General features: G+C 37.5%; 2 protein-coding genes across 5 annotated transcripts; one reads left to right on the top strand and one right to left on the bottom strand.

Moving 5' to 3' along the window:
- Positions 1-104: 104 nt before the first annotated feature.
- LOC111799638 (IST1 homolog) lies at positions 105-4,428 on the bottom strand. Of its 3 annotated transcripts, none has more exons than XM_023683063.1 (6): positions 4,166-4,428; positions 3,587-3,719; positions 3,387-3,490; positions 2,107-2,278; positions 1,870-2,010; positions 105-761 (listed from the first exon to the last, which is right to left on the bottom strand). In XM_023683063.1, the coding sequence occupies exons 1-6, from the start codon at positions 4,213-4,215 to the stop codon at positions 378-380; spliced, it is 984 nt and encodes a 327-aa protein (XP_023538831.1). In that variant the 5' UTR covers positions 4,216-4,428; the 3' UTR covers positions 105-377. The 3 variants fall into 3 exon arrangements, with proteins under 3 accessions (XP_023538831.1, XP_023538839.1, XP_023538846.1); XM_023683071.1 differs by lacking the exon at positions 4,166-4,428 and adding an exon at positions 4,040-4,140; XM_023683078.1 differs by lacking the exon at positions 4,166-4,428 and adding an exon at positions 3,794-4,030.
- A 15,374-nt stretch (positions 4,429-19,802) lies between these two features.
- Positions 19,803-23,508, top strand: LOC111799586 (caffeoylshikimate esterase-like). Of its 2 annotated transcripts, XM_023682991.1 has the most exons (9): positions 19,803-20,281; positions 20,392-20,421; positions 20,570-20,699; positions 20,783-20,929; positions 21,012-21,142; positions 21,632-21,769; positions 21,867-21,965; positions 22,038-22,094; positions 23,220-23,508. In XM_023682991.1, the coding sequence occupies exons 1-9, from the start codon at positions 19,973-19,975 to the stop codon at positions 23,385-23,387; spliced, it is 1,209 nt and encodes a 402-aa protein (XP_023538759.1). In that variant the 5' UTR covers positions 19,803-19,972; the 3' UTR covers positions 23,388-23,508. The 2 variants fall into 2 exon arrangements, with proteins under 2 accessions (XP_023538759.1, XP_023538750.1); XM_023682982.1 differs by lacking the exon at positions 23,220-23,508 and having other exon boundaries at positions 19,804-20,281; positions 22,038-22,384.
- Positions 23,509-27,833: the final 4,325 nt, after the last annotated feature.

Below are 27,833 nucleotides of genomic sequence, written 5' to 3'. Positions count from 1 at the left end.
TCCACAATTTCTCAAGCAAACTTGTGAGTATTTCTACAATGGATGCTCATAGTTTCAGGAAGAACATTGCGAATACTTTACCCTTCCTCAGTCTGCAACTTATCTTAAATTAAAGCAAACTTATTTTCCTCTAATGTTGCATTTATATCAAACTGCTGCACCATTAGAACTTCACCATAATCACCAAAGAATTTTAGTATTTTACAAATACTTGGAATTAAATTTTCCTTGCAACTCTATTAATTACACGGGTTTTTTTTCACTTATGGATTGACCCACTCTCCACTCTTCAATCTTTGGACACCCGATTAACTTCAAACACAATTTATGCACCAGTCCAGTATCAAACAATGTATCAATTACCTTTCTTTTTCTCTTCAGCACTCAGAAGCTTGTCCTCCTCCTTCAAGCTTCATTGCTCCAAGGTTGACATTGGCTAGCTCGGCAGCAACTCGGGCTGCTGCAGTGGCACGTTCGGCTGAAGCAATGGCAGCTCTGGCTTTCTCTAATACATCCCATGGAGGTGGTCTTGTATCTAATTTAGAAGCGACTTCTGGTTTGACATCAAAATTCTTAGGTCCCGGTTTGATATCACTTGCGCTATTGCTAATTCGGGTGAACGTATGGTGGCATTCAGGTTCTTGCTTTTCTACAGGAGACACAACGGGATGCAACGCTCCATAAGGAGTGGAAGGATTGGACGAGCTATATTGAGAGGGAGCTTGAGACGCTGCTGCTCCATGTACTACCTTTGGTCCACCCTGCATATCCCATGACAAAGGCCACAGAATAGACCATCAAGAACAGAATAAGTTACCATGACAATAAACTTCATTTTGTGTGTGTGTGTTGCGCAGATCAAGCTAAAAGTACCCAACATGAAGATTTAATTCTCGTAAAACTAGATTAGTTTAGTCACAAAATGCTCATAGCCAGCCACAAATATTCTAAAAATGTAACTTTGAACTTGAGGATACTAATTGTGCAATCTATTTAAGTTCAGGGTTCAAATTGATAACATTTAATATTTAAGGTTGAACTTGACAAAGTAGTTAGTCAAAAGTAGGTGTAATAATGTGTAAGATGCCTTCCTTACAACTTCATTAAATTGAAAAAACAGATGCAAAGTTCATAATAACACAAAGAACCCAAACAAACTCCCAGCCAATTTCAAGATGGCTGGTAACCTCTCAGCCCATAAAACACAGTTCTATTCAAAAGAAAAGTCATCCTCCCAAAACAGAATACTTCCCTCCAATGGCTAGTCCTCACCTCCATGCCACTGGTACGAGTGTTCCACCAACTAATTGTCTGGTGGTCCTTTTCCTTACTACCTCTCGTAAAGTACGTATTCACAGTTGAGGGTCTCATATGATAATATTCTTCTTTTCAGCAGACAGAACAAAAATTTTCAACAGAAGTTGTAATCTCTAGTACTGTGAACGAATTAGTTAGCTTGTTGATCTTACTGTTTTTGAGCGTGTGTCAGCAATTTGTTAGGGTTCGACAGTTACGGATAGGAAAACGGGGGAGGGCCACAGAGTTTTGTTCAAAGATTATAGAGGATCCCCTGGAGAAAGGAGAGCTCTTGATCTCTCAAAAATCATAGAATCTAGACCATTTTCATTCCAATACAAGCATTTTCCAATTCAGCTCTGTAGTTCAAATCTCAGTTCCTTTCAGGCTTTTCAGGAACAGCGGTTAGAAATATCATGCCAATATATGAGGGAAAGGATGGAGAAATATGCAGTCAGTAGAATGGGATAATTGTTTCCAGAAGCAAGAATATATGTCATTTATAACTTTGCTATAGTAGTATGAATGTGTGTTTCAGATCAATCAACACCAAAATCAAATTGGGAATCATACCAGCAGATCTTCGTGGGTTTTACTAAATTCAGAAGCAGTGGAGGAAGAATCCCAGTCGAGTCCATGTTCTTTTGCAATCTCCTTCATGACCTTGAGCTTTAGTTCTCCAGGAGGCGCACTCACTGCAAGCTTTTCAATAATCTGAAATGAAAACAAAGAATTGAATGAACCATTTCGCTTTTATTCTAAAAAAACAAACATTACTACTGCTCACGATAAACTTGAGACACACTCAACTGATCGATTAACACCGGAGTCAGGACGAAGCTCAGAAATAGCAGAGACAAATTCTTTCCCATATTTGACAGCAAACAAATTCTTCAACTGCAGTAGATCTGGAAGGTCAGAACATCTAGGAGCAGCAAATATTATGCTCGCAATAGCCTCCCGCAGTTCGACTGGACATTCTCTGTTATTGTAAATTTAATAGTTAGTTACGGACAAACAAAATGCACAAAGTAAGAACATTCACATAAAAGGCCCCCAGTATGGTCTGCACGAAAAGGACTCAACAGATTAACCTCACCATTTTTTTAATTATGCCAAGGCTACAGGTTTCTAAGCAAATAATGAAAAACACATGCATCAAATCAAACCAAGCAAATTAATAGAACTCATCTTCACATCATAGCATTGGAACACTAATCTTAACAACAATTTGATAGAACCCAAGTACATTGAAATATGAAAGATAACAGAACAGCAAGATAACTCCCAAGTATTAGAGGTACTTTGAACCTCCACTTTCTTAAGATGCCACCGAAGCCCGAACCACTAAACAATTGTCTAACTTCCTCTTTTCCTACTCCCTCTATTTAGAATCAAATACCCTAACAATCTTCCTAACTAATTACTAATAAACCCTTAATACCCTAATAATATTCCTACTGCTGTTCCTATCATAATTATCCAAGAGAACTCACAAATACATACTACCGTTGAAAATTATGTCAATGACAACTTAGTACTGACAAGAAAATTGAGTGAATAAATTTTGGTAGATAGACACGACACTAGTTCCTTTGATTGAATGAACAGGTACCACTTTCTTCTTTTGTAGCTTAGAACAGTGTAACTGAAATAACTTTGCAGCTAACAGATTTTCTCAAGACTATTAAATTAGACATCAGCACCAAAGAAAGCACCACATAATTTATAATTCTACAACATAACCCAGCCGAAAGATGCACCGGAAAATGTAAAGGACGCATCAATCGATATTAAAGTCCAACACAAACAGAGAAGGTTTTGACTGGGGATCACAAGTAAGCTTCAGAACCACATATCAGTTAGAAGTTAGTTTCATAGTTAATTAACTTTTAATAGGGACAAACAAAAAATTAATGGAGATGAACCAGTTAAACAAGAGCTTCCATGACTTATTTAAAGATCCAAATGCTAAGAATCATCAGACATCCATTGGACCAAGGGAGTCCCAATTTATGTGAACCAACATATAAATAGAAACTCCAAGAAGCAAAAAAAAATCACAAAACAACTTTTGAGCTATAGATTACTTCTGGCTTTCGATGATGGGGACACGAGCAAGAACAAATTCACAAAACAACTCTAGAATTTCATATGCTGCCCATATGTTTTGTTCCCGGATTACATGCTCCACCTGCCCAAACAGATGACTACACATGTTATTTTACGGGATAGTAAAAGAAACATTAGAACTAACAGACATTACAGATCTCAAAATTCTAAAGGGTACCCGAATCCGAGCTATTGGTTCCTGCCCCGTCTGCAAGAATTGTGCGATCTCCTTGCGCATATGCTTCAGCTGTAGATCCCTCTTATTCTGCAGCAGCTTGATTCGCGAGATTGCCAAGCTCAAGCAAGTTTTGCTACAAAACACCCAATATATATTAGACCTTTCATTCCCAGAAAAATGCAAGGATGGCTATCTGTTTACAAGTACTTGTTTGATTATAGATTTTGACATGAAATTGTGCGGAAAACCCCCAGTCTAATCGAGAGATGATAAAGGTAGAAGAGTACGAATCAAAATTCAACTGCCGAAATTATACAAAAACTGGAAAACTGGTCGATATATTATTTTGTCGAAGTTTAGCCGAACGAAAATTTGGGCAAAATCTCAACAGAAATTTCGTTTGTGGGTGTTGGATTTGGTAAATTAACGAAACAAAAAGATTCTCCTACGAACAGAAAAATCCACGGGAAGATAACAATCCCAGACGAATTCTAAGTAATGCAGAGGATCCGAAACCAAATTGAAGCATCGTTAATGAAATAGTGAGGAGGTTTAGAATTAGAAAAATCGAAAGCTGACCATTTGCCCGCAAAGACGCCTCTGTTGAAGAGTTGGTTGAGGAGTGACATTGACGCTTGAACGAGGAAGATGAAACCCAGATGTGTGTATATACTCCTTTCCCCTTTCCCGTTCTTAAGACTGAAGTAAGAACAGTCTATATCAGAGGAATTATTTCAATGGAATGAGGCTTCGGTTCTCCCAGCGGCGGTATTAGAGAGCCGATCTTTGACGATCGACTTATCTAGGCACAGTCGTCAACTGCATTCCTTTTCCAACTAATCCACCGAACAAAAAGATTTTTTTTCTTTTCTTTTCCATAAATTAAGGGCGGTAACAGCTAAAAAAATGGATTAAATTTTGCAAAAATTCTAAACCTGTTTTTTATTTTCATTATCATAATCTTAATATTGCATTCCAACAATAATCCCCCTAACATTCTTAACAATCGTAACAACTAGTAAAACTTTAATGGAGCCATTGTATTTTGTTTTATTTTAACATTAATGCTAGATTTTGTTTTACCATTTTAGATTAACTCATTGTGTGTATTATATATATATATAAGTAAACATAGGACTTAGGTCAACGGTTCCCCTCTACAACCGCACAGCTTGATGCATACTGATCATGGTTAGTAATCGATTAGTCTCCTGAAAAAGAAAATGTAATAAGAGTGAGTATTAAAGATAATTTATAAGCAACCTACTTGTAGACTCTTATTGAAACTTATTCCTATGCACAAAATCTGAAGTTTTGTGCTCAAACTATTTCTAGAGTTAGTCAAAATGATGGCTCGAGGCTTATACTACCATTTTCAAGTTCTTATTTACCTAGACCTTACACATACCTCCAAAGAGTACTTTATCCCCTTTAGGGTTCATATCTCGAGAGCTTTACATATTATTAACTCTATGTCTTACGTTTTTCTAGGTACTGTTGAACACAACTCTCTATGGGAAACACTCGCACACTTTATTAAGACCAATCGAAAAGAGATTTACAAAACACGGTAGAAACTACTACTTTGTATTGTTTGAGATTTCTGGGATGATGAACGAAGTAGGGTGGAGAGGTATACTAGATATTAGTTAATCTATTCCTAAAATTTCTCAACGTTTTTTCTAAAATACCTAAATTTATTCCTAAAATCCCTAAATCATTTTCTTAACCGGTATAATTATTCGTACAATGGTTGTGCTTAACCCTATTGGGCTAGTGGTGATATTTTAACACTCCCGCTCAGCACTAGTCCTCATTCGTTGCACAATGTTGAGTTGACAATGAAAACTTTCATGTTTGCTGGTGTTCAACCCTTTTGTAAACAAGTCTACCACTTGGTCATCCGTATTCTTCCTTCAAGACTTTGTCTCTAATAATATGCCAGTGCACCTCCATATGCTTTGTTCTGCCATGAAACATCGAATTTTCTACTAAACAAATCACATATTGGTTGTCGCATTGAAGTGGTATCGAATAGTCAACTTTCTGATGCCAATCTTTCATTAGAAGTTTCAGCCATGTACATTCTGAGCTGCTCCCACCGCTACTCTGTACTCTGCTTTTCTAGTTGACAATGATACAGTTGCTTGTCTTTTGTTACACCAAAAAATTGTTCTCGAACCGAGCTTGAACACATACCCAGTGATTGATCTTCGAGTATCGTGGTCTCCTGCATAATCAACATCACTATATCTAGCTAGCTTGCAGTCTTCACTTCTTTTGTACAAACGATCGTAATTGATTGTACCTTTGACATATCTCAAGGTCCGTCAAGCCGCATCCAAATGAGGCTTCTTTGGACTTTGTATATATTAATCAATGACTCCAACTCCATTTTCGAATTTCTTCGGTTGGTCCATGTNCATTCTTCTTCAATGTAGCATGAGTTGAAACATCTTTTGATAATTTTGACAACCTTTTGTTCACATCTTCATTGAAATATATTGTATGATTGATGTCTCTTGGTTCATATCAAGAACTCTCTGTTTAACTCATCATTCAGGAAAACATTCTTCATATCCATTTGCCATAATTTCCAATCTTTATTTACCACAAGTACTAGAGGAACCTGTATGATAGTTATCTTTGCCACTGGACTAAACATTTCATCATAGCCTAGTCCATAATCTTGAGAGACCCTCGAGCTACATAATGAGTCTTGTATCTTTCGATTGATCCCTCCGAGAGACACATTATTTCGTAAGCCCACTTGCAAGAGATGGATTTGACATCTTTTGGTCTTGGTACTAGTTCCCAAGTTTGATTTTGCTCCAGGGCTATAATTTCTTCCTCCATTGCCTGCTGCCAAGCCGTATTTTGTGATGCTTCTACATACGTCTCTGGCTCTTTAACTTCGTCCTCTATAATAGCTATATCGACATACTTTGGATTTGGCTTTTGGATTCTTTCCAACCGTTTGAGTTGTTGAGGTGTATTTCATTTTCACTAGGTTCGCTTGGTTGAGTCACTTCTTGCTCACCAATATCATTGTCACTTGGATTCTCAGGTACATCAGCATTTAAGAAAAAGTGTACAATTTGCTCCCCCATCTTATGTGGAAGAATTTCCTCAATGTTGTCCAAGTCTGATAATACTTCCTTCTCCGAGGGCCACTCTGCTTCAACTGTGTCACTCTGATCGTCAATCATGTGGTTTGAGTATCTTGAATCAATGATCCAATAATTCTCGTAACCGATATGCTCTCCCATCATCACCATGAGTGCTAGCTCATCTTCTTCTATGAGACACAATACATCTGCATCCCATTCATCCTCCATCTCCTTTTTGGATGTTGCCGCATTGCTTTCAACATAATTTTTCTTAGACCATCAATCCCTGGACATGTGGCCCTTTTTCCCANTATACTAACCTCGCTCTGATACCAGATTGTTGAACACAACTCTCGTGGGAAGCATTCGCACACTTTATTAAGATCAATCGAGAAGAGTNGGTACATCAGCATTTAAGAAAAAGTGTACAATTTGCTCCCCCATCTTATGTGGAAGAATTTCCTCAATGTTGTCCAAGTCTGATAATACTTCCTTCTCCGAGGGCCACTCTGCTTCAACTGTGTCACTCNTGTGTTGGCTTTGGTTGCTCAATTTAATCTTGAGCTTACACAACTCGATTTAAAAATTGCTTTCTTGCATGGAAATTTGGAAGAAAAAATATATATGGCACAACGAGTTGGTTTTCACATAGTTGGGCAACAACATTCGGTATGCNACAAATTTTCGAACTCTACAAGTGATGGTTGAGTGGGTCATCCTTGTATAGCAATAATAAAGCTTCTATATTCTGGTCGCAATCTGTGGATTATAATCCTCTTTATTCGAGATTCTACAATGGCAAACTTTGGGTCTAGTTCAGTAATCTGCCGACTGATTGACTTGACCTTGTGGAAGTACTGAGCAATCGTCATGTCACGTTGTGAAATTGACAACAACTCAATCTCCAGAAGTTGTAGCCTCGTATCGTTCTTCTTTGAAAACAACATCACGAACGTGTTCCATGCTTCTTTCGGTGTCTTGTCATCCCAAATATGCTCTAACATCTCTTCTTCGATTGTGGTCTTCAAGGCAAACATTGTTTTGCCTGCTTTGATTCTCCATTTGCGCAAGGCGCCGTTAGAATCATCCTCTGGCGGCGTAGTTTCGCACTCGCCAACAATCTCTCAAAGATCATGTCCTTGAAAATAAGATATCATGCATGTTGCCCACGTGCTGTAGTTGTTGTTGTTGAGTTTCTTGATTCCTCCAACGACTTGGAAATCACCCATCGTGTTGGCTATACCTCAATAATACCAAACAAACTCTTTCGACACAAGACTTGCAGAGTCAAATACTACGCACGAAACAAATGAAACTCACACACTAATAATCTCAAGAAATTGTTTCTGATGTGGAAGATCAGACAGAATTGCAACCACAGAGCATACTAAGAATTCCAAGATATTAGATAACCTATACTAACCTCGCTCTGATACCAGATTGTTGAACACAACTCTCGTGGGAAGCATTCGCACACTTTATTAAGATCAATCGAGAAGAGTTTTACAAAACACTCTGTAGAAACTACTACTTTGTATTGCTTGAGATTTCTTGGGATGATGAACTAAGTAGTGGAGGGGTATACTAGATAGTAGTCAATCTATTCCTAAAATTTCCCAACATTTTTCCTAAAATATCTAAATTTATTCCTAAAATCCCTAAATCATTTTCCTAAATTTATTCCTAAAATCGCTAAATCATTTTCTTAACATAAATATAATTACTCATACAATGGTTAGGCTTAATCTTATTGGGCTAGTGGTAATATTTTAACAGGTACATCATCAACCTCACGCTAATTGCACCTCAGATCACTATGCAAAAATGGAAGACTCTTCTAGTATACGTTATAAGGCTTGACTTGTGGCTAAAGGCTATGCACATAAGGAATGAATTGATTACGATGAGATTTTCTCACATGTGGTAAAGCATTCTTCCATTCGGATTGTGTTGGCTTTGGTTGCTCAATTTAATCTTGAGCTTACACAACTCGATTTAAAAATTGCTTTCTTGCATGGAAATTTGGAAGAAAAAATATATATGGCACAACGAGTTGGTTTTCACATAGTTGGGCAACAACATTCGGTATGCAATTGAAGAAATCTTTGTATGGGCTGAAGCAATCTCCTCGCCAATAAGAAGTTCGATCACTTCATGGTAGAGCATAAGTACACTTACAGTCAATTTGATCATTGTGTATATTTTCGGTGCCTTAATGATGGATCGTTTATCTATTTGCTCTTGTATGTTGGTGACATGTTAATTGCTTCCAAGAGACATNCTGAGCAATCGTCATGTCACGTTGTGAAATTGACAACAACTCAATCTCCAGAAGTTGTAGCCTCGTATCGTTCTTCTTTGAAAACAACATCACGAACGTGTTCCATGCTTCTTTCGGTGTCTTGTCATCCCAAATATGCTCTAACATCTCTTCTTCGATTGTGGTCTTCAAGGCAAACATTGTTTTGCCTGCTTTGATTCTCCATTTGCGCAAGGCGCCGTTAGAATCATCCTCTGGCGGCGTAGTTTCGCACTCGCCAACAATCTCTCAAAGATCATGTCCTTGAAAATAAGATATCATGCATGTTGCCCACGTGCTGTAGTTGTTGTTGTTGAGTTTCTTGATTCCTCCAACGACTTGGAAATCACCCATCGTGTTGGCTATACCTCAATAATACCAAACAAACTCTTTCGACACAAGACTTGCAGAGTCAAATACTACGCACGAAACAAATGAAACTCACACACTAATAATCTCAAGAAATTGTTTCTGATGTGGAAGATCAGACAGAATTGCAACCACAGAGCATACTAAGAATTCCAAGATATTAGATAACCTATACTAACCTCGCTCTGATACCAGATTGTTGAACACAACTCTCGTGGGAAGCATTCGCACACTTTATTAAGATCAATCGAGAAGAGTTTTACAAAACACTCTGTAGAAACTACTACTTTGTATTGCTTGAGATTTCTTGGGATGATGAACTAAGTAGTGGAGGGGTATACTAGATAGTAGTCAATCTATTCCTAAAATTTCCCAACATTTTTCCTAAAATATCTAAATTTATTCCTAAAATCCCTAAATCATTTTCCTAAATTTATTCCTAAAATCGCTAAATCATTTTCTTAACATAAATATAATTACTCATACAATGGTTAGGCTTAATCTTATTGGGCTAGTGGTAATATTTTAACAGGTACATCATCAACCTCACGCTAATTGCACCTCAGATCACTATGCAAAAATGGAAGACTCTTCTAGTATACGTTATAAGGCTTGACTTGTGGCTAAAGGCTATGCACATAAGGAATGAATTGATTACGATGAGATTTTCTCACATGTGGTAAAGCATTCTTCCATTCGGATTGTGTTGGCTTTGGTTGCTCAATTTAATCTTGAGCTTACACAACTCGATTTAAAAATTGCTTTCTTGCATGGAAATTTGGAAGAAAAAATATATATGGCACAACGAGTTGGTTTTCACATAGTTGGGCAACAACATTCGGTATGCAATTGAAGAAATCTTTGTATGGGCTGAAGCAATCTCCTCGCCAATAAGAAGTTCGATCACTTCATGGTAGAGCATAAGTACACTTACAGTCAATTTGATCATTGTGTATATTTTCGGTGCCTTAATGATGGATCGTTTATCTATTTGCTCTTGTATGTTGGTGACATGTTAATTGCTTCCAAGAGACATGTGGAGATTGATAAGCTCAAAGATTAGCTTTCTAAAACATTTGAAATGAAAGATTTATGCAAAGTGAATAAAATACTTGGAATGGAGATAGGGTGAGCTCGAAGAAGAGGTACAGTTTGGTTGACCTAGTTTCAATATCTACGCAAAGTGTTGACAAGATTTTGTTGGAATAATTCAACTAAACGTGTCGGTACGCCACTTACTCCTCATTTCAAGCTTAATGCTTCCATATGTCCAGGTTCTGATGATGATAAAATGCCTATGGAGAATGTTCCTTATACAATTGTTGTTCGGGCTTTGATGTATACTATGGTGTGTACTCGACCTGATCTGTCACACGCGATAAGCATGGTGAGTTGTTATATGCATAATCCTAGCAAAGAGTATTGTCAAACTGTTAAATGGATTCTTAGGTACATTCTTAGTACTATTGATGTTGGTATCAAATTTCAACAAGAGATGTTTAATCTTGACAACCTCATAGTTGGCGATATGGATTATGACCATGTAAATTAGAGTGAAAAATTGGTTAATGAATCTTCCTTTTTGTATCTTCCCCTCTCCTTGAAATTTATTTGGTTCTATCTCCCATTCATTTAGTTTATCACCCATTTTTGGTCATTTCCAAATGTACGTATAAAAAAATTACATTTTCTACGTAGTTGCCTAAAAAATGCGAGAATTCGAGCGATGCGCCGGAATTCTCACCCTCTCAGCCAACCCACTCCATGCTCCTCCCTCTCCTCTCTATCCCTGTAGGCACGTACTTGGTACCACCGCAGTAAGGAAGGAAAGATCAGATTGATATGAAGTGAAGGAGGTCGGATCTGGGTTGAGGAGCGACAGAGAACGACAGTAGAAAAACCTCAGGAAGATGGGCTTTCGGGTTGGATCCGAATCCAGATCGAATATACTTGCACTAATCAACTTGTTGCAACTATAACGGGCCCAGCAACGTATCCAGCCCGCTAACCCATTCGTCCACAACATAACCTCGGCCTACGCACACCTACAACAAATCCAATCAAGCAGCCAACCACAACANGTGGAAGATCAGACAGAATTGCAACCACAGAGCATACTAAGAATTCCAAGATATTAGATAACCTATACTAACCTCGCTCTGATACCAGATTGTTGAACACAACTCTCGTGGGAAGCATTCGCACACTTTATTAAGATCAATCGAGAAGAGTTTTACAAAACACTCTGTAGAAACTACTACTTTGTATTGCTTGAGATTTCTTGGGATGATGAACTAAGTAGTGGAGGGGTATACTAGATAGTAGTCAATCTATTCCTAAAATTTCCCAACATTTTTCCTAAAATATCTAAATTTATTCCTAAAATCCCTAAATCATTTTCCTAAATTTATTCCTAAAATCGCTAAATCATTTTCTTAACATAAATATAATTACTCATACAATGGTTAGGCTTAATCTTATTGGGCTAGTGGTAATATTTTAACAGGTACATCATCAACCTCACGCTAATTGCACCTCAGATCACTATGCAAAAATGGAAGACTCTTCTAGTATACGTTATAAGGCTTGACTTGTGGCTAAAGGCTATGCACATAAGGAATGAATTGATTACGATGAGATTTTCTCACATGTGGTAAAGCATTCTTCCATTCGGATTGTGTTGGCTTTGGTTGCTCAATTTAATCTTGAGCTTACACAACTCGATTTAAAAATTGCTTTCTTGCATGGAAATTTGGAAGAAAAAATATATATGGCACAACGAGTTGGTTTTCACATAGTTGGGCAACAACATTCGGTATGCAATTGAAGAAATCTTTGTATGGGCTGAAGCAATCTCCTCGCCAATAAGAAGTTCGATCACTTCATGGTAGAGCATAAGTACACTTACAGTCAATTTGATCATTGTGTATATTTTCGGTGCCTTAATGATGGATCGTTTATCTATTTGCTCTTGTATGTTGGTGACATGTTAATTGCTTCCAAGAGACATGTGGAGATTGATAAGCTCAAAGATTAGCTTTCTAAAACATTTGAAATGAAAGATTTATGCAAAGTGAATAAAATACTTGGAATGGAGATAGGGTGAGCTCGAAGAAGAGGTACAGTTTGGTTGACCTAGTTTCAATATCTACGCAAAGTGTTGACAAGATTTTGTTGGAATAATTCAACTAAACGTGTCGGTACGCCACTTACTCCTCATTTCAAGCTTAATGCTTCCATATGTCCAGGTTCTGATGATGATAAAATGCCTATGGAGAATGTTCCTTATACAATTGTTGTTCGGGCTTTGATGTATACTATGGTGTGTACTCGACCTGATCTGTCACACGCGATAAGCATGGTGAGTTGTTATATGCATAATCCTAGCAAAGAGTATTGTCAAACTGTTAAATGGATTCTTAGGTACATTCTTAGTACTATTGATGTTGGTATCAAATTTCAACAAGAGATGTTTAATCTTGACAACCTCATAGTTGGCGATATGGATTATGACCATGTAAATTAGAGTGAAAAATTGGTTAATGAATCTTCCTTTTTGTATCTTCCCCTCTCCTTGAAATTTATTTGGTTCTATCTCCCATTCATTTAGTTTATCACCCATTTTTGGTCATTTCCAAATGTACGTATAAAAAAATTACATTTTCTACGTAGTTGCCTAAAAAATGCGAGAATTCGAGCGATGCGCCGGAATTCTCACCCTCTCAGCCAACCCACTCCATGCTCCTCCCTCTCCTCTCTATCCCTGTAGGCACGTACTTGGTACCACCGCAGTAAGGAAGGAAAGATCAGATTGATATGAAGTGAAGGAGGTCGGATCTGGGTTGAGGAGCGACAGAGAACGACAGTAGAAAAACCTCAGGAAGATGGGCTTTCGGGTTGGATCCGAATCCAGATCGAATATACTTGCACTAATCAACTTGTTGCAACTATAACGGGCCCAGCAACGTATCCAGCCCGCTAACCCATTCGTCCACAACATAACCTCGGCCTACGCACACCTACAACAAATCCAATCAAGCAGCCAACCACAACAAACCAACATCTCTGCACTCAGCCCAACCTCAAAGCCCCAAATCCAATTCACCAGCCTTCGACCCACCTGCAGCAACCTCGACCCGTAACCCAAACAGCACCAACCTGCACGCCGGAGACAGCAAACCGAACCCGCGCCTCGACCCACTTCACGTCCTCAATGCGTGCACGCACCCCTCGGTGAAGCGTGTTACTGCTGCAAATGTCGGCTCCTTCGGCTCCAGCGACTTGGCTCGGCTTGGGTTCGCGAAGTTTTTTTTGGCTAAAAAATGGCTAATTCGGCTCAGTTGGGCATTTTTTACATCAATCCTTATGTTTTTTACCCTGGAGCTGATTTTAACCTTAATGAAAGTAATCGAGGTCAGTATAATGCCCTATTTTTCAAGTTGAAGTTAAATTAGTTGAGAAATGTGAAATATTAACGAAAAGAGATGGACATCCTCACCGGGAACGACTCCCGACGATACTTGGAGCCACTTCTTGGGACGAAAGTCAACCATACTCAAATTAAGGGAAACGCGTGCTAAGGCCAACCAAGTAAGTGATCTTACTATCGATTAGGTTGGACGAATTGTTTGATGTATGACGACATGTGCCTAGTGGCCCTTGCACGTGTCATTATATGATGATGATGTATGAAGTATGATGTATGATGTATGATGTATGATGACGTGATTGAGTTATATGATGATGCTATATGATATTGTATGATGATGCTATATAAGACGTAAGATTATGAGATTCCTTAATACGACGTAATTCTATATTAAGATCAAACACATGTTTTAAATGTCATGATGCATTACGATAATGATTTTCCTAAGACGCAACCCTAATTAATGTTAATGATGATGAATGTATGAAGACCGATGCATGCATATTACTTCGGGTTGTGTCACAAAAATGTTTTAAAGATGAGAAACTATAGGCACCTCATGCATTCTGTGTATACATATTCATCAGACTACTTCCCTTTTTATGACGATGAGTACGGACACGTACATTACAATGATGATGATGATCATGCCTCACATAAAATTCAGGGGTCTGCTAACCTCCGAACGTTGCTATGGCCAACTAGCTTGACTATGATGGGTTCAGGAGAGTGCAAACCGCTTGGGAATCTATGCTCGCACGTGTCGGTCGTGTGTAGGAAAATACTACACATCTAATTTTGTCTGGACTGGAGGTCATTCCTATGACGGTTTTTACGATATGTCCCTAGATCATGAGTTGCATGTGTTTGCATTCCCCAACCCCAATAGTGGGGTCACTTAATGAGTATACGATATGTCCCTAGATCATGAGTTGCATGTGTTTGCATTCCCCAACCCCAATAGTGGGGTCACTTAATGAGTATACGATATGTCCCTAGATCATGAGTTGCATGTGTTTGCATTCCCCAACCCCAATAGTGGGGTCACTTAATGAGTATACGATATGTCCCTAGATCATGAGTTGCATGTGTTTGCATTCCCCAACCCCAATAGTGGGGTCACTTAATGAGTATACGATATGTCCCTAGATCATGAGTTGCATGTGTTTGCATTCCCCAACCCCAATAGTGGGGTCACTTAATGAGTATACGATATGTCCCTAGATCATGAGTTGCATGTGTTTGCATTCCCCAACCCCAATAGTGGGGTCACTTAATGAGTATTTCTTAAAAACTCAAGTTGTGTGCTACTTCTATTTCAGGTAAAGGTAAGACACTCATGTACGACTGACGACAACATAGCAAGCAGAGACTATGCCATGTGCATAGAATAATAACATTTTATTTTCTTAGACTTAGGTTAGTGTATGGTATTTTCCATTTAATGTTTTACTTGCTTTATGTATTATTGTCTTTATTTTATTTTAAATATGTTTTCAAACACGTAAGTCATGACAGTGTTTTAAGTTGAAGTTTATATTTTAAGATGGGGTTTTAAATCTTTAATTTCGCATAAAAGCATTGATTATAATAACGGTAGCGAATTTAGGTTACTAGAAATCTAGGGTAGTTACACCCATTTTGATACATAAATCATCTCGACTCATATATGACATTAATGCTTCTATACTTAAATAAAGGGTTGTTTAAGATAGTTGAGAGGTATTAAGATTGAGTATCATTTTATATTACCTTGTGACATTTTTGTAACGCCCCTAATTTTCTTTAACCTAATTTGTGACGTCACCCATGCATACATAATTCATTACGCGAAAGCTCATCATAAATAACTTTGGAAACAAAACAAAGTCATTCCTAAACATTCATAAATCCAAAACAACTTATCTCAAAAAATAAACCTTCCATAACTGAATTTAAAATATCCCCTCTTCAACTTCCATGGTGTCCTCATCTCCACCGTCAACCGTACATTGGCGCCTTGCCTTTACTTGAAAAAGGTAGGTAGCATGTGGTAGGGTTGGATGTGTGGTACTTCTTCACACATGGCCCATGTACGCGTACATGAACCCACCAAGCGGGCTCGTATACATACCCCCTGGGCCTGGCTTGGTCGGACACAACGTGTTACACGTCGCCGGACACCACAAAACAGAAAAGGGCCCGCATGATATCATGGCGAACATAAATATCGTAATTCATCCTTTCGTATCATAAAGGGGAAGAATCCCGATGCACCTGACATACATATATGCATGAGGTCCCTTAACATATCTAACATGGCACTACATAAGCAGTGCTACATCGCATTTACGTTTCTTACATCGCATGGCATCTCACATGACTTACATTACATGGCATATTACATAAACATTCCAGTTGCATAAACATCTCATGACATGACTCGATAATTCTATGTGTATCTATGGCATCGATCAACATATTCATGGCATATAATACTAACATCTCATTCATGACTTCACATAACATAAACAGTCAACAGTCAACATAATTCATACAACACATAACATACACAATCTACAGTCAACACCATCTATACATCACATAATCATATCACACAAATATGGTGCATGCAGGGGCCACAGGGCACGCACCATCATACAACACGTACTAAGCTAACTTCAACAGTAAAGTCACTTACCTCGATGGTCTTGGTTGAAGTCACTCACAACGAGCTAATCTCAGCTGTTAAGTACGTCCTATGATAACCACATAAAAACTTAGAACCTTTCATTACATACCCTAGCTAAACCTCATACTATTTATCAAAATAAGCCCCCGACCTAATCTGTCTTTAACGTTTAGGAACTATACTGACCTTCGATGGTAAAACTAAGGGCAGAAACAGCTTCGGAAGGGCCAAAAACCTTGGAATCGATATATTATAGTGATACCTTGCTGCTAAGCCAAGTTGCCGAGCCGGCCAACTAAGCCGCCAAGTCGAGCTGCGGGAATTGACGGAACCGAGCCGATTTCGTACACGTGCGAGCCGACCCGCACTGTGTACGCATGTGAAGCTGCCGAAGCTGCTGGGTGTGCGTCTGCGGCTCGACCCTATTCCAAAAACCTTGCCTTCCTTACCCGACAAGCGACGAAACTCTAGTTTCCTCTCCCCGATTCCGGCGATGCGCTGACAATCCCACAACGTCCTCAACACCGATTTCCGACGGTCAACCTTCTTTGACCCAATGTTCCCAACATCAATGCCTTACTTCTACTCGATTCTTCTTCCGAAGAGGAACCCCAACGTTCCGAAGAAAAGTTTGGAGAGAAAATCGTTTTCAAGGGAGGTAAAAGGTTGGGTATGGGAATATAAAAATAATACGAAGACATTTGCATTCTAGGGTTTTAGGATAAAGAAACTATAAGAAACAGGAATATAAAAGGTCTTTATGACTTTTACTTTATGCGAGTAACTTGTTAGAAATCGCACTATTTTCGAGTGATAATAAATGTTAGCATAATATCTCGTCATTTATAAAATAAAAATAAAATCTTAACTAATATGGCAAAAAATAGAAAATCTGAATCGTTACAATTTTGGAGGAACTTTGTTGTGTGAGAGTTTGAGATATACAGTTGTTAAACACTTTCATTATTGAGATTGGTTGCGGTCCGTGGATGTAGGAGAATTTCTTCCCTACCAATCACGTAAATCTGTATCTCTTTGTTTAATTTCTATTTATGGGTGTGTGAGTGCCATCCATATTGCTTCCCTTTGGTTACAACAGTATTAAGCTTTACTGAGTCTTATAAGGAGCCATAAAAGGGTAAACAAATCTTATTTGACATAGTCACAACATAAATGAGTTACATGTCATGTCATGTTGTTAAGATATGCAATAGAGATTACAAAATGAACATAACCATCTTCAACATAGTTTTAAAGTTAAATTATCTATGATCGAATATATGAGACATATAAGTACATAAGTGATAACATTATTGACTTTTATCTTTTTGAAGTCTATTAACAAATACAACTAAGAGACATCAAATAAAGACTCCTATTACTGATAAAACTCCCATAGGACTGATAGAATATCACTAAGATCCTCTATCACTTAAGACTCCCATAGGACTTTTTGAACGCTAAATGTATTTTATGCTATGTAGAAAAATTATTTTGCATTGTGCTATAATGCTTTATGCTTTAATGCTATAATTGCAACTCTAGAGTATAGAATGTCAATTAATTAAAATCATAATCTTAAGTTACATAATAATTTATTAACTAAATCATTTAAATCTTTATAATAACATTGTCTTGGATCAAAAACTTAAAAGTAAAAGTAAAGGTTCTTTTAACCTTGGTTCTATGGATCAAGTTTCATTCTGGCAAACTAATAATTACTGTAAATTTTTAGTATATTTTATATATTTTTATTTGACTCGGGTCAGCCCGTTTTGTCCCATGAACTCAAAATCGAACCGAGTTAGTTCGAGTACAGAAAAATGAACCCAAACCAATCCGAAGCTAATCCAACCTAACCCAACTCTACCCTTATAGTTCTGGTTGGGTTGATCTCGGTTGTTGAGTTGTTGGGTTGAATGTACACCCTTTCTATAAGGATCTTCTCCAATCAAAGGCTTAACTTCGATTTTAAATTGCAACGGTTGATATGATGAGGTATGCGTCTTCCCGATCATATCAAAACTTGATGAAGATCCAAGGACCGAATGAAGAGATCTAGGAAATTTTGTGCAGGCTATCACAAATTCTTTTTGAATTTTCAAGAGGGATGGTTTGTATAATTTCTTCAAAGTTGAGGACTATTTTTGGTAATTTGTCACTATTTTTTATATTATATTATTATGAATTTTCAAAAAATTTCAAACTTTTTCAAAAAATTCCTTACCTCCTTTCCTTTTATTAATTTTACATTCTTTTCCTTCCCTATAAAAAACAACTAAAAAATAGAAAATTTATTTAAAATTAGAAAATTGACATTTTTATCCCTTAAGTTTGCATTTTCTTTTCTAATTCGTTTCCACATGTCTTTTTAAATTCTTATGAAAAATAACATTGAAATAACTTATTTAGATTCCTTCAACTTTTCTTAGGTTACTTTCTTTTGATTCCTTTGAACTTTCTTGTGTGCTAGTCTTATTTAGGGCATTTTGCTTTTATAACTTAATTAATGTCCTATTTTGCCCTTCAATTATTTGTTGATGGGACCTTTGAACTCTCTTACATTCACTTTCACTTCACAGTTTCCATTACGCTCACCCGTTCACTTGCAAACTTAGCTCACCGCTATTGTTGCCTCACTTTGCCATCACAAGCTTAATGAATGAATCTCACTTTTATTTCATATTTAAGAAGAAAAGAAAATAATAGTGAAATTAATTTTCCCAGCATGGAAGTCATAATTTTATAAGAGTTAAAAAGAAATATACAACGAAAAGAACAGGGTTGGATCTAAAATGTCTCTAAACCCCTCAACCCAAATGGCCTTTATAATCCCCTTCAAACTTTGAAGCCTAATTAAAAATTTAATTAAACTAATTTTGTTTAGTTAAGAAAATTGATTTTCATTTTTTTTTTTTTTTTTGGTCAAAAGTTTCAATATTATCTATGTTTTTGTAATTTTAGGACAAACCATATATGGCATACAACTATGTCATTAATTAGTACACCCAATGAAAGGTATATTAATTTTAGACCCATTTAAAAATCGAACTACTTTCCAAAATTTAAATACTAAAATATTATTTTTTTTTTTAAAAAAAAAGTTTTTAGGTGGCTAGATAAGAGAAAATACTTATAATTTATTATTTTTTTTAAAATAATAGTTTAAAAAATACTTCTAATATTTAAGGAATATTAAAAAAAAAAAAAAAAAATCATTATATGTATGTATGTATATATAAAAGTTAAAATTTCGTTGCTTTCATCTTAATTTAAAAAGAAGAGCAAAATTAAATTATTTCTCCGTCCATGAAAAGGAATATATAAGACAAAGAAGGTCAGGTATGTTCAAAAGTGGGCGAAATCTCGCAGAAAATCCCCATGTGCCACACGTTCGCTCTCTTTTATAAAGACGCCACGGTTAATAGCATTGACCGGACGACCTCATACTTCCGGCATTTCATTCATCGCCTTTTTTGGCTTCTTTCCTACTGCTTAGCTACCGTCCATGGCCTCGGGACTTGGATTCCGGCCATCGGATCTTTCTTTCTTTTCCCGGAAGTTTGCTTCTCCGATCAATCACCGGGAAAACGTCAGATTGCCCTTCACTCCTCTAAGGAAAATGAACCCGGAGCAGCCCATGAGGTGGGGTTCCGGTTGCTGCCTTGTTGTTGCAGCCAAGAGGCCGCCGATTGACGGCGTTCCGGCAGAGCTCAACAAAATCGCTTCCCAGAAACTGGACTCTGCTCCGGCCCGCCGGCGGGTCCGATCGGCTTTCATAGAGATTCAACAGCAGCTCGATCACTGCTTGTTCAAGGTTTGGTTTGTGCATTTTTCAACATTTTGATCTCTGGGATTCTCTGTTTTGATTCTCTGTTTCTTCTTTCTTCTGATTTTGTGTTTTGGATGGGTGATTTGATCTGTTAGATGGCTCCTGCTGGGATCAGCACTGAGGAGGTTAGAAATTCTGTTTTAACTTCATACTTCCACTAGAATTTACGTTTATTTATGCCAATACCTACAAATTTGGGAAATTAGTTCTGAAATTAAGATCAAAGAAAATGGTATGTGGAATTGATGATTTGGAATTTGAATGCGTGTGTAGTGGTATGAATGTAATTCAAGGGGTCTGAATATTTTCTGCAAAAGATGGTTTCCCGATCCTGATGTTCATATCAAAGGCGCTGTGTGTTTCTGCCATGGCTACGGTGGCACCTGCACTTTCTTCTTTGATGGTTCGTAGTGGTTTCAATTTTCTCGTCTCTGTGTTTGCCTCCATGTCCGAGCAACTTGACATCTGGTGGTTCTAAATATTCAGGAACTGCAAGGCACATTGCTGCATCTGGGTATGCCGTTTATGCTATGGACTATCCAGGTTTCGGTCTATCAGAAGGATTGCATGGTTATATTCCCAGCTTTGATCAACTAGTTGATGATGTTATAGAACAGTACAAGAAGTTTAAAGGTTTGCTGCCTTTGTACTCACTTTATGTGTGGATCATCTTGCTTACAATCATTTCTGAATCAACTTGTATTTCGACTTGTAGGGAGACCAGAATTGAAAGGATTGCCTCATTTCATATTAGGACAGTCCATGGGAGGAGCTATTACCTTGAAAATTCACTTGAAGGAACCAAATCTCTGGGATGGACTGGTCCTTGTGGCTCCCATGTGTAAAGTAAGTTCAAATATTTCCACGATGGACAGAGTGTTCGATCGTAATTTAACACATACAACTTTTGTGAATAGTGTGTTAGGAATCACGACTCTCCATAACGGTATGATATTGTCCATTTTGAGCATAAGCTTTGGTGGCTTTGCTTTGGGCTTCTCCAAAACCCCTCGTACCAATGGAAGTATTCTTTATTTATTATTCCCTAAATTATTGAATGTGGGACTCTCTCCCAACAATCCTCCCCTCAAACAAAGTACACTCTGGAGTCCTCGAACAACCTCCCTTTAGTAGAGGCTCGACTTCTTCTCTGGAGTCATCGAACAAAGTACACCCTTTATTCGACACTTGAGTCACTTTTGACTACATCTTTGAGGCTCACAACTTCTTTGTTCGATATTTGAGGATTCTATTGACATGGCTAAGTTACGAGTATGACTCTGATAGCACTGTGGAGAGAGTCGTTATTTGTTAGTGATTTCAATGTCTCTTAAGATTGCAGATGATGTGAAGCCGCCAGAACCTGTGCTTAAGGTCTTAAGTCTAATGTCTAATGTCATGCCAAAAGCCAAGCTTCTACCAAATGTCGATTTCGACGAACTGGCTCTCAGAGAAGCGAAGAAAAGGAAACTGGTTCAATTCCTTTTCATTCTATACATTAATTTAGTTCATATTCCTTGAACTTAATGATTATCTAATTGTTATAAAAATTGTGATGTTCCTTTTTCAGGCTGTCTACAATGTTATATCATATGAAGATCGGATGCGTGTAAAAACTGCCATGGAACTTTTAAAGGCGACGGATGATATTGAGAAACAACTGGAGAAAGTGAGTGCCTGTATTCTCTTATACTGATGTTGTTATTTGATTAAGCATCCACTGATTTTAGAGTATCTGTAGGTTTCATCGCCATTACTGATTCTTCATGGAGCTGCAGACAAGGTGACGGATCCTAAAATTAGTCAATTTCTATACGAGAAGGCGTCGAGCAAGGACAAGACTCTGAAACTCTATGAAGACGGTTTTCATTGTATTCTTGAAGGGGAACCGGATGAAAGAATTTTCACTGTTCTAAATGATATCATCCATTGGCTAGATTCCCGATGCCCCTCGACGAAACAGTGATATTCTTCCATTGTTTCTGTTATGATAAGTTAAGTTAGATGTAACATACTCTCATGTTATCTCAAATGTTCTAGTTTAGCATTTGAACTTTAAATTAAAATTCAATATGGTTACAGTGAGATCCCACCTTGAGAACAAAGCCTTTTTTATAAGGGCGAAGAAACCTCTTCCTAGTAGACGTATATTAAAAACTTTGAGGGCGAAGAAACCTCTTCCTAGTAGAGGTATATTAAAAACTTTGGGAGGAAGCCAGGAAGAGAAAGTCAATAGAGGATAATATATGCAAAAGATGGATTAGGGCTGTTATAATATATCAAATATGGGGTGGGATTAATTTTACCATGTCAATAGAATCCTTAAATATCGAACAAAGAATTGTGAGCCTCGAAGTTGTAGTCAAAAGTGACACAAGTGTCGAACAAACGGTGTATTTTGTTTGAGGACTCTAGAGGAGGAGTCAAAAGTGACACAAGTGTCGAACAAACGGTGTATTTTGTTTGAGGACTCTAGAGGAGGAGTCGAGTGAAGGGGCGGCTGTTTGAGGGCTACATAGACCTCAGGGGAGGCTCTATGATGAACTTTGTTGGAGGAGAGGATTGTTGGGAAAGAGTCCCAAGTTTGAGGAGTGATGTACTTTGTTGGAGGAGAGGATTGTTAGGAAAGAGTCCCAAGTTTGAGGAGTGATGTACTTTGTTGGAGGAGAGGATTGTTGGGAAAGAGTCCCAAGTTTGAGGAGAGGATTGTTGGGAGAGAGTCCCTAATTTAGGGAATGATCATGGGTTTATGGGAAGATGGTTGAGTATGTACTTTGTTTTGTTGGAGGAGAGGATTGTTGGGAAACAGTCCTGAGGGGAGGATTGTTGGGAAAGAGTCCCAAGTTTGAGGGGAGGATTGTTGGGAAAGAGTCCCAAGTTTGAGGGGTTTCATGGAGCTGCAGACAAGGTGACGGATCCTAAAATTAGTCAATTTCTATACGAGAAGGCGTCGAGCAAGGACAAGACTCTGAAACTCTATGAAGACGGTTTTCATTGTATTCTTGAAGGGGAACCGGATGAAAGAATTTTCACTGTTCTAAATGATATCATCCATTGGCTAGATTCCCGATGCCCCTCGACGAAACAGTGATATTCTTCCATTGTTTCTGTTATGATAAGTTAAGTTAGATGTAACATACTCTCATGTTATCTCAAATGTTCTAGTTTAGCATTTGAACTTTAAATTAAAATTCAATATGGTTACAGTGAGATCCCACCTTGAGAACAAAGCCTTTTTTATAAGGGCGAAGAAACCTCTTCCTAGTAGACGTATATTAAAAACTTTGAGGGCGAAGAAACCTCTTCCTAGTAGAGGTATATTAAAAACTTTGGGAGGAAGCCAGGAAGAGAAAGTCAATAGAGGATAATATATGCAAAAGATGGATTAGGGCTGTTATAATATATCAAATATGGGGTGGGATTAATTTTACCATGTCAATAGAATCCTTAAATATCGAACAAAGAATTGTGAGCCTCGAAGTTGTAGTCAAAAGTGACACAAGTGTCGAACAAACGGTGTATTTTGTTTGAGGACTCTAGAGGAGGAGTCAAAAGTGACACAAGTGTCGAACAAACGGTGTATTTTGTTTGAGGACTCTAGAGGAGGAGTCGAGTGAAGGGGCGGCTGTTTGAGGGCTACATAGACCTCAGGGGAGGCTCTATGATTTACTTTGTTGGAGGAGAGGATTGTTGGGAAAGAGTCCCAAGTTTGAGGAGAGGATTGTTGGGAGAGAGTCCCATATTGCTAATTTAGGGAATGATCATTGTTAATTTAGGGAATGATCATGGGTTTATGGGAAGATGGTTGAGTCTCATATTGGCTAATTTAGGGAATGATCATGGGTTGTTTATGGGAAGATGGTTGAGTCTCATATTGTCTAATTTAGGGAATGATCATGGGTTTATAGGAAGAATGTGGAGGATTGTTGATTTAAGAAATGATCTTGGGTTTATGGGAGAATTGTTGAGGATTATTGGGAAGGAGTCTGGCATCGGCTAATTTAGGAAAATCTCCATGGGTACGAGGGCTTGTGGGAAAGCCCAAAATCTCCATGGGTACGAGGGCTTGTGGGAAGGCCCAAATCAAAACCATGAGAGCTTATGCTTAAAGTGGACAATATCATGCTACTATTACTAACTATTGTTGAACACAATTAATATCATGCTATTGTGGAGATCCATGATTACTAACTATTGTTGAACACAACTCTTTGTGGGAAACACTTGCACTCTTTATTAAGACCAATCGAGAAGAAAGATATCTACATTGGTATGAGGCCTTTTGGGGAAACCCAAAGTAAAGCGAAGCCATGAGAGTCATGGGAGCTTATGCTCAAAGTGGACAATATCATACCAATGTTGAGATTCACACTCTTTATTAAGACACCCTGTAGAAACACTAGCACTCTTTATTAAGACCAATAAAAAAGAGATTACAAGACACTTTGTGGAAACACTCTCACTCTTTATACAAGACACTTTGTATAATACTATTGCACTCTATGCTTTACACTTTGTATTTCTTATTGCACTCTGTGCTTTACACTTTGTGCTTTGTATTTCTTACTGTACTATGTGCTTTGTACTTCTTGGGATTACTACACTCTGTGCTTTGTATTTGACTATTGCACTCTGTACTTTGTATTTGACTATTGCACTCTGTGTTTATTTTATTTTTTACTGCACTCTGTGCTTTACACTTTGTATACTTTGTAGAATACTATTGCACTCTGTGCTTTGTATTTCTTAAATAAAGCACAGAGTGCTTTGTATTTCTTGGACACTCTGTGCTTTATCCTTTGTATTTCTTACTACACTCTGCTTTACACTTTGTAGAATACTATTGCACTCTGTGCTTTGTATTTCTTAAATAAAGCACAGAGTGCTTTGTATTTCTTAAATAAAGCACAGAGTGCTTTGTATTTCTTGGACACTCTGTGCTTTATCCTTTGTATTTCTTACTACACTCTGCTTTACACTTTGTAGAATACTATTGCACTCTGTGATTTGTATTTCTTACTGCACTCTATGCTTTACACTTTATTGAATACTATTGCACTCTTGTACTTTGTATTTCTTACTGCACTCTGTACTTTACACTTTATAGAATACCATTGCACTCTTGTGCTTTGTATTTCTTATTGCACTATGTGCTTTACACTTTGTAGAATACCATTGCACTCTTGTGCTTTATATTTCTTACTGCACTTTGTGCTTTGTATTTCTTGAGCAGTCTGTGCTTTACACTTTGTATTTCTTACTGCACTCTATGCTTTACACTTTGTCGGATACTATTGCACTCTTGTGCTTTGTATTTCTTACTGCATTCTGTGCTTTACACTTTGTAGAATACTATTGCACTATTGTGTTTTGTATTTCTTACTGCACTTTGTGCTTTATATTTTTTAGGCACTCTGTGCTTTATGCTTTGTATTTCTTACCGCACTATGTGCTTTACACTTTGTAGAATACTATTGCACTCTATGCTTTGTATTTCTTACTGCACCATGTGCTTTACACTGCGTAGAATACTATTGCACTCTTGTGCTTTGTATTTCTTACTACACTTTGTAGAATACTATTGCACTTTTGTGGTTTGTATTTCGTACTGCACTTTAAGCTTTGTATTTCTTGGGACTACTTCTTGGGACTACTTCTTGGGACTACTGCACTCTGTGCTTTGTATTTCTTACGGCACTTTGTGCTTTGTATTTCTTGGGCACTCTGTGCTTTACACTTTGTATTTCTTACTGCATTCTGTGCTTTGTAGTTTTTGGGCACTTAGTATTTTACACTTTGTATTTCTTACTAAACTCTATGCTTTACACTTTTGTATAATACTATTGCACTTTGTGCTTTGTATTTCTTATTGTACTCGTACTCTGGCTTTAGTTGGCCACACAATTTATTTCACAAATTTCTCCATTTTTTCCTAAACTATCTAAATCTTTTTCCTAAAATAATTAAGTATATTTATTACTAAAATACCTGACTCATTTCAGTGAGATATCTCGATGTCCTTAAGATACCTAAGTCATTTTCCTAAAATATATAATGGACTCATATAATTATTGGACTCGGCCCTATTGGGCTAGCAATGATATTTTAACACAAACCACATATCTCAATTAGCATATGCCTTGTCACTTGCGTCGTTGTCATCACCTTAAAAAAAATGACAAAAGATTGAGTATGTAACGCCAATAATTTTCTTTAACCTACTTAGTGACGTCATCCATGCATACATAACTCACAGAATCTCATCATAAATAACCTTGGAAACAAAACAGAGTCTTTAGTAAACATTCATAAATCCAAAACAACCTATCTCCAAAAATAAACTTTCAATAACTGAATTTAGAAATGAATCTAAATAAAGCAATATTGCTATAACTTAAAACAGTCAAATAGAGGTAAACTCCTAAAAAATATCTCCTCTCCAACTTTCATGGTGTACTCAGCTCCACGTCAACCGTACATTGGCGACTTGCCTTTGCCTGAAAAATGTAGGTAGCACGTGGCTTGAGTATTTTATGAAATACTCAGTAAGTCACCCCACTGTTGGGGTCAGGAATGCAAACACATGCAACATATGAGCGGGACCTAACTTTTCATAGCCTTGGGCGCTTTCCTATTCTGGGTAGGGTTGGGTGTGTGGTACTCCTTCACACACGGCCCATGTACGTGTACATGGACCCACCAGGCGGGCTCGTAAACATACCCCCTAGGCCTGACTTGGTCGGGCACAACGTGTTACACGTAGCCGGACACCACAGAAGAGAAAAGGGCCCGCATGATATAATGGCGAACATAAATATCGTATTTCATTCTTTCGTAACATAAATGGGAAGAATCCTGATGCACGTGACATACATATATGCATGAGGTCCCTTGGACACCACAGAAGAGAAAAGGGCCCGCATGATATAATGGCGAACATAAATATCGTATTTCATTCTTTCGTAACATAAAGGGGAAGAATCCTGATGCACGTGACATACATATATGCATGAGGTCCCTTAACATATCTAACATGGCATTACACAAGCAGTACTAACATTGCATATATGTTTTGTTGGCTTTTTGGCACTTGATCTCACATTAATTAATTTCAATCAATTAATTGATGTTTTGATGATAACAAACCTACTTTTTAATTATTAACTATTTTTAGTATTTTGAACTGTACACAGTATAAGGTCGGGAATAACGATTTTAACGACTTTTCAATTACTTTCAATTACTCAAATCAGAGCTAAAACGAAGAAATTACAGTCGAGACAACATACCCGACGTGATGATGTGGCAACAAAATCAAAATGATGGACAAATAAAAATATATCAAAGTATGACATTTATAATTTTGGGAGAGTAACAAATGGTGGAGTTTTTATTATTATTATATTTTTAAATAAAGTTATTTTTACAAAATATAAATTTGAATCTAACCGTTACTCACATCGATTTTTATTATTACTATATTATATTATTATATTATTATATTTTAAAATTTTGGTAGTTACTCACATAGTTTTTA

Source organism: Cucurbita pepo, chromosome LG01 (assembly GCF_002806865.2).
Source record: "Cucurbita pepo subsp. pepo cultivar mu-cu-16 chromosome LG01, ASM280686v2, whole genome shotgun sequence".
NCBI classification, from domain to species: Eukaryota; Viridiplantae; Streptophyta; class Magnoliopsida; order Cucurbitales; family Cucurbitaceae; genus Cucurbita; species Cucurbita pepo.
Note: the sequence above shows the minus strand (reverse complement) of the source record. Positions and strands in the feature narration are given on the sequence as shown.

Excerpts from the sequence above, each read along its gene's own strand:
- LOC111799586 (XM_023682991.1), top strand. The coding sequence starts at position 19,973 with ATGGCCTCGGGACTTGGATTCCGGCCATCGGATCTTTCTTTCTTTTCC. Across the intron at positions 20,282-20,391 it reads TCGATCACTGCTTGTTCAAG|ATGGCTCCTGCTGGGATCAG; the intron begins GTTTGGTTTGTG and ends TTGATCTGTTAG. Across the intron at positions 20,422-20,569 it reads CTGGGATCAGCACTGAGGAG|TGGTATGAATGTAATTCAAG; the intron begins GTTAGAAATTCT and ends ATGCGTGTGTAG.
- LOC111799638 (XM_023683063.1), bottom strand. The coding sequence starts at position 4,215 with ATGTCACTCCTCAACCAACTCTTCAACAGAGGCGTCTTTGCGGGCAAA. Across the intron at positions 3,720-4,165 it reads GGCGTCTTTGCGGGCAAATG|CAAAACTTGCTTGAGCTTGG; the intron begins GTCAGCTTTCGA and ends GGTGTTTTGTAG. Across the intron at positions 2,011-2,106 it reads ACTCCGGTGTTAATCGATCA|ATTATTGAAAAGCTTGCAGT; the intron begins GTTGAGTGTGTC and ends TTTTCATTTCAG.